Source organism: Bufo bufo, chromosome 4 (assembly GCF_905171765.1).
Source record: "Bufo bufo chromosome 4, aBufBuf1.1, whole genome shotgun sequence".
NCBI classification, from domain to species: domain Eukaryota; kingdom Metazoa; phylum Chordata; class Amphibia; order Anura; family Bufonidae; genus Bufo; species Bufo bufo.
In genome coordinates this window covers 624026472-624033745 of record NC_053392.1, presented here as the reverse complement: position 1 = coordinate 624033745, position 7274 = coordinate 624026472, and the positions used below count along the sequence as shown (strand labels likewise).

The following is a 7274-nucleotide window of genomic DNA, read 5'->3' as shown; positions in this document are numbered from 1 at the left end:
CCACGTGTGACCGAGCCAGGATGGCGCTGCTGCCAGGAGGGAGGCGGACGATCCCAGGATGCTCCTCCACGCCAGCAGCACATATGGGTGCAGGTACCAAGGCAGTCGTTACAGAACAGTCTTCCCTTCCTCTATCACCGTGTTTCCCTCTTTATCAGTCTATACTGCATTTCTGGCCTTCTATTCACAAAGCTCAGGATGAGCAAAGCTACTGGGCCGGGGATTAGCTTTCCAGCCATATCTCATGTCACAGAAAGCTCGGAATTAAAACGTAACTTTTAATCACCACATTAATATTAATGTTCCTCTAAACATTGAACATGATGGACCAAAAGGACACGGACATATATAGATGTATGCGGAGGGGCGGGCGGGTAATATGGGGGGGGATCCCTAACTAAAGCCTGAACCCACAGGAGCAGCCTGATGGTGGGTGGCCTGTGGTCCCACGCCTGCCCTGTCTCACCCTCGCAATGCCCTAAATACTCCCGACGCGTTTCCCCAGTAACTGCTTCATCAGGGGAAAAAATGGGGCAAAAAGTGAAAAGTACTAAACAAATTGGTCCACAACGTGGTCCACCTCGATATGAATGTCCAACACCATATCGGGTCGCACCTCCGCTTTATAGTGCAAGGGGTTGTGGAACATCCGGGGAATGGAGCGCGCACGCCTGATACACGCGCAGCTCCAATCCCGGACATCCTGTCAGCGGAACGCAAATGCGCTTCACCAAGAAGTAAAGCCGGGCTCAAAACAATGGAACGCAACGTGCGTTCCACCGGCAGGAAGAGCGCCAAATAGGCGTGACATCTGGAGGGATGCCGTAGTGGTGAAACGCTATTGTGCCCGACCCTGACACGGCACTGGCGTTACCTTGACCGAATCATTTACGATGACCGATTGACAGCGGGAATCCTTAAACCAGAGATTCAAATACATACGAGGATAAGAAGAAGAAGAAGAGCGCGTCTATATCGGGCCTCGCGAAGTGTGTAACGACCAGAGAAATAATCCACACATATGAAGTGGACACTACAGATATAATGAAAACCAAATGTTGCTAAGGGTTACCAAAAGGTTATTATTTCAGCAGGATAATACTCAATGACGCTTCGCGCGCCGATATAAGCGACCAGATAATATGCCCCATACAATAGGAATCTGAAAACCTAGAACATAAACCCCTCCGACACCAGAGACACTTATTAGGATGTTGTCATAAAAAGCACAAGAAAGTTAATCTTTCGTTTAGACCCAGGGGAGACTGGGGTCCGAAGCCGTATATCCGTCGATTCCCCTCCTCCGTGATTCCCTGACAAGTTCCAATGCCGAGGACCTCGGGTTCCCCCCATGGACCTCTAACACGCGGTCAGCCGCCGGTGTATTGTTCCTGTTGACGTGTTTTCCCGATGTAATCCATTGGCGCTGATCTAGCGCTCCCTTACTTCTACAGTGAACGGAACCTTTGATGATATCTTTACGTCCAGCGGTGGAACAGGTATTAGTTTTGGTGTTGGAAATGAAGCTCCAGGCTCTACATCTGCCGCATTCAAACCTTCCGAAATGCCTACGGTCCAGCCATGTGCCGCCTGTCTGGGGCTGGAGTAAGGACTGCGCACAAGACGCTCCCGCAAGCTTCGCCCTTTGCGAACTGAAGGAATTTGTGAATACCAACAATATACGTATGAACATAGTGACCATAGAATTACCGTTCTTGATGTGGAAGGGACTAAACAAACCGACAGGCTGACCACTGCGGTATTTAGAAAACCTACCGCCACCAATACTCGTCTTCCCCCGGCGCTCGAGAAGGGCATGTACCCAAGGGTCAGTTCTTAAGGAGGAGGCGGGATTGCTCGGACTTGGAGGAATTCCACCACAAATCAAAAACACTTTGGGAGAGATTCAAAGATAGGGGGTTACCCAGAATCTGTCACATGAAGGGATCAGGACCGAAATGAATTGTTAAATCCTAAAGTTAAACCGCGGGGCCGGGATGATAACATCCTTCGTATTATCTCTACCTTTGATACAGCAAATAAGGAGATTAGGAATATCCTAAACGCGTTTTGGCCCATTTTACAAATGGACCCGGATCTCATCGGTGCAGCCGAGCATCACTTTCCGCAAAGGGCGAAGCTTGCGGGAGCGTCTTGTGCGCAGTCCTTACTCCAGCCCCAGACAGGCGGCACATGGCGGGACCGTAGGCCTCTAGGAAGGTTTGAATGCGGCAGATGTAGAGCCTGGAGCTTCATTTCCAACACCAAAACTAAGACCTGTTCCACCGCTGGACGTAAATAGATCGTCAAAGGTTCCGTTCACTGTAGAAGTAAGGGAGCGCTAGATCAGCGCCAATGGATTACATCGGGAAAACACGTCAACAGGAACAATACACCGGCGGCTGACCGCGTGTTAGAGGTCCATGGGGGGAACCCGAGGTCCTCGGCATTGGAACTTGTCAGGGAATCACGGAGGAGGGGAATCGATGGATATACGGCTTCGGACCCCAGTCTCCCCTGGGTCTAAACAAAATATTAACTTTCTTGTGCTTTTTATGAGAACATCCTAATAAGTGTCTCTGGTGTCGGAGGGGTTTATGTTCTAGGTTTTCAGGTTCCTATTGTATGGGGCATATTATCTGGTCGCTTATATCGGCGCGCGAAGCGTCATTGAGTATTATCCTGTTGAAATAATAACCTTTTGGTAACCCTTAGCAACATTTGGTTTTCATTATATCTGTAGCGTCCACTTCATAGGTTTGGATTATTTCTCTGGTCGTTACACACTTCGCGAGGCCCGATATAGACGCGCTCTTCTTCTTATCCTCGTATGTATTTGAATCTCTGGTTTAAGGATTCCCGCTGTCAATCGGTCATCGTAAATGATTTGGTCAAGATAACGCCAGTGCCGTGTCAGGGACTGCGCACCCTGTCCTGCGGGTCGGGCCCAATAGCGTTTCACCACTACGGCATCCCTCGAGATGTCACGTCTATTAGGCGCTCTTCCTGCCGGTGGAACGCACGTTGCCTTCCATTGTTTTGAGCCCGGCTTTACTTCTTGGTGAAGCGCATTTGCGTTCCGCTGACAGGATGTCCGGGATTGGAGCTGCGCGTGTATCAGGCGTGCGCGCTCCATTCCCCGGATGTTCCACAACCCCTTGCACTATAAAGCGGAGGTGCGACCCGATATGGTGTTGGACATTCATATCGAGGTGGACCACGTTGTGGACCAATTTGTTTAGTACTTTTCGCCCCATTTTTTCCCCTGATGAAGCAGTTACTGGGGAAACGCGTCGGGAGTATTTAGGGCATTGCGAGGGTGAGACAGGGCAGGCGCGGGACCACAGGCCACCCACCATCAGGCTGTACCTGTGGGTTCAGGCTTTAGTTAGGGATCCCCCCCCATTACCCGCCCGGCCCTCAGCATACATCTATATATGTCCGTGTCCTTTTGGTCCATCATGTTCGATGTTTAGAGGAATATGAAGTGATTTAATATTAATGTGGCGATTAAAAGTTACGTTTTAATTGACCCCTTTGATATATAGCAGGGATTTTATTTTCTACATGAGTATCTGATCAGTAGTGAACATTCTAGTTTGTTTTTTTGTCTCATAATGTCCCTGAGCGGAAACCTAAGAAGATCACGGCGATGTGAAATGCGTGGGACTGAGAATGTAATGGACCGATCCGTACACCGGACAGGAGGCGGTGAGGATGGGGGCGGGAAGCGTCACATTAAACAAGTTTTCCTGTTGTATACAAATAAAGATTTCTTCTTGTACGATTATGTCTGCATCTTTCTCATATTTTATTTCAGTACCACTGCTTGCTGTAACATTCTTCATTTACCCACAGATGCTGAAAACCAGTACAAGCCTAAGATTGTATTTACGAGGGCCAGTAGTGCAACGCCCCAAAGTCACTGCAATTTGCGCGTGTTTTTGGGAGCATGGCCCTCTACGAATCCAACGCATCTGAATACTTCCCACAGCTGAGGATTTGTTACAAGACAATGCTATTAGCATTGCTAAAGACTTCAGACCCAATGGAGCAGTCTGGAATCCAGGATTCTGTAGACTGGACACAACTGCAACAAACCCTCAGCAGTGAGAAGAATTAGGTCAGATGTTCAGCTCCTGGATAGGTGGGGGGATATAGCTATAGTCATGGGTGCTATGGTTGCCATTGTTTTTGGGGGGGGACATCTCCGAAACCAATGTATAATCACAACTGGGATTCATTTAGTATCAGATCAGAGGCTGGGAAGTCAAATGCTGCAAATCGTCCTCTTGAAAGGCCCCAGATTCTGCCGAGGGGCCCAGCCCCGAGAATGCGCTATAGTGGAGTATAATCGGGGACGGCCATGGATGACGCAATCTGAGGGTCGTTTATTGTATTTAGTAACAATGTGATTACAATGTATCAGATTCAGAAAATAAAACGCAACAGTATCGCCACAAAAATAAAAATACTGTCACCAGAGCAGTAAGAAAGGAGCACGAGACGCCGGAGTCTTCCGGGGTGGCAGTGATGTCACAGGGAGTCATGTAACAAGACGGATCGGCCCGTTCACCTCAGCGTCGCGCGTCCCGGTAACGGCACACCAGGCGCTGCAAAGGCTGGAGGTAAAGGCCGACCCTGGTGTAGATACACTTTCCAACATGGTTTCGCATTTCAAATCTCAAATCTGTGCTTTGGATAGTTGTCCTATTCTCCAGTCACATCCAGAGCTGCATTCACAAGCTGCAGGAGATATCACCCTGCTTGTCCTGGGAAATGTAGTGTTTGTACCCACCCGCCATGTGCTACTTCTTCTAGAATGCAATGCTACATCGAAGGATCTCGGGCGGTCGGCCATCACAGTGCTGATAGAGTAATTAGGAATGCAGCTCTGGGTGTGACTAGAGTAGAACACAGGATGCAGTTTAGGATTTGTAAAGGAAAGAATGTTTAAAGTCACGATCTGTTATATGGATTATTTTGGCTGAAATTGGAAGCAATATGTTGAGAAGTGCAGCTATCCCTTTAAGACGCCTTTGTCAGCCTCCTCGCTGGAAGTCTCCCCTCTGCCCCCCGCTTTTCCTTACGAGTTTTACCTCTCCGATCACCATGTCATGAGTGACAGCCTTGCACATGTCATATATAGTTAATGCCGCCACGCTTGCCGCGGTCAACGCCTCCATCTCCACCCCCGTTTTACCGTGAGTGCGGCACTCGGCTGTTACCAGGGCTGTAAACCGCGTGGCGTCCAGCTCCACGGAAACCGTGACCTGGCTCAAGGCAATGTTATGGCACAGAGGAATCAGCTGACTGGTGAGCTTGGCGCCCTGGATGCCGGCGATCTGCGCCACGCTGAGGACGTCGCCTTTCTTGACTTGGTTGGACTGCACCAGGTCGAAGACTTTTGGCCCCAGGCGGATAACGGCTGTAGCGATGGCGGCGCGGCTGGTGCTCGACTTCTCTCCGACATCGACCATGTGAACCTTCCCGGACTGGTCAACGTGAGTCAAGTGCTCGGACGCTCCCTGTAAACCGGAATTATTGTGCGTTTCGGATAAATTGTCCGTGGAAGACTGTAGAGTATTAAGGCACTGAGATTGGGGGGCGGGGGGTCCGGAGGCCCCGCAGAAACCGCGCAGTGGAAGCAGCAAAGGAGTCACTAATGTATTAGACGTCAAGAAGTCCTGATCTCCACCCCTCCGACTCCAGGACCCCGCGCCCCGTCCGCTAGCAGCAAGAAGTCTGATCTGTTCCTTTATATAAAAAAATCCCCAGGCAGCTCTCCGATACAGCGAGGAGGGCGGCGAATCTGAAAAGGACGGAAAATGAGAGTTATAGTCCCCTGTAATAAATGCAGATACAAACTGCAACGTCATATACCAGTATTATATAGCAGTTATATTCTTGTACATAGGAGGCAGTATTATAGTAGTTATATTCCTGTACATAGGTGGCAGTATTATAGTAGTTATATTCCTGTACATAGGAGCAGTATTATAGTAGTTATAGTCTTGTACATAGGAGGCAGTATTATAGTAGTTATATTCTTGTACATAGGAGGCAGTATTATAGTAGATATATTCTTGTACATAGGAGCAGTATTATAGTAGTTATATTCTTGTACATAGGAGCAGTATTATAGTAGTTATATTCTTGTACATAGGAGGCAGTATTATAGTAGATATATTCTTGTACATAGGAGGCAGTATTATAGTAGTTATATTCTTGTACATAGGAGCAGTATTATAGTAGTTATATTCTTGTACATAGGAGCAGTATTATAGCAGTTATATTCTTGTACATAGGAGCAGTATTATAGTAGTTATATTCTTGTACATAGGAGCAGTATTATAGCAGTTATATTCTTGTACATAGGAGCAGTATTATAGTAGTTATATTCTTGTACATAGGAGGAGTATTATAGTAGTTATATTCCTGTACATAGGAGCAGTATTATAGTAGTTATATTCTTGTACATAGGAGGCAGTATTATAGTAGTTATATTCTTGTACATAGGAGCAGTATTATAGTAGTTATATCCTTGTACATAGGAGGCAGTATTATAGTAGTTATATTCTTGTACATAGGAGCAGTATTATAGTAGTTATATTCTTGTACATAGGAGCAGTATTATAGTAGTTATATTCTTGTACATAGGAGCAGTATTATAGCAGTTATATTCTTGTACATAGGAGCAGTATTATAGTAGTTATAGTCTTGTACATAGGAGGCAGTATTATAGTAGTTATATTCTTGTACATAGGAGCAGTATTATAGTAGTTATATTCTTGTACATAGGAGCAGTATTATAGTAGTTATATTCTTGTACATAGGAGCAGTATTATAGTAGTTATATTCTTGGACATAGGAGCAGTATTATAGTAGTTATATCCTTGTACATAGGAGGCAGTATTATAGTAGTTATATTCTTGTACATAGGAGCAGTATTATAGTAGTTATATTCTTGTACATAGGAGGCAGTATTATAGTAGTTATATTCTTGTACATAGAAGCAGTATTATAGTAGTTATATTCTTGTACCTAGGAGCAGTATTATAGTAGTTATATTCTTGTACATAGGAGCAGTATTATAGTAGTTATATTCTTGTACATAGGAGGCAGTATTATAGTAGTTATATTCTTGTACATAGGAGCAGTATTATAGTAGTTATATTCTTGTACATAGGAGGCAGTATTATAGTAGTTATATTCTTGTACATAGGAGCAGTATTATAGTAGTTATATTCCTGTACATAGGAGGAGTATTATAG

At 46.0% G+C, this 7274-nt stretch overlaps 1 protein-coding gene across 2 annotated transcripts in view; it reads right to left on the bottom strand.

Moving 5' to 3' along the window:
• Positions 1 to 4383: 4383 nt before the first annotated feature.
• MOCS1 (molybdenum cofactor synthesis 1) overlaps positions 4384 to 7274 on the bottom strand; it is a 28346-nt gene continuing 25455 nt past the window's right edge. The window contains exon 11 of one of the 2 annotated variants that reach the window (XM_040430760.1): positions 4384 to 5812. In XM_040430760.1, coding sequence (XP_040286694.1) covers positions 5043 to 5812 — 770 coding nt within the window. In that variant the 3' untranslated portion in view covers positions 4384 to 5042. The remainder of the gene's footprint in view (positions 5813 to 7274) is intronic. The other variant, XM_040430761.1, reaches the window with a different exon arrangement.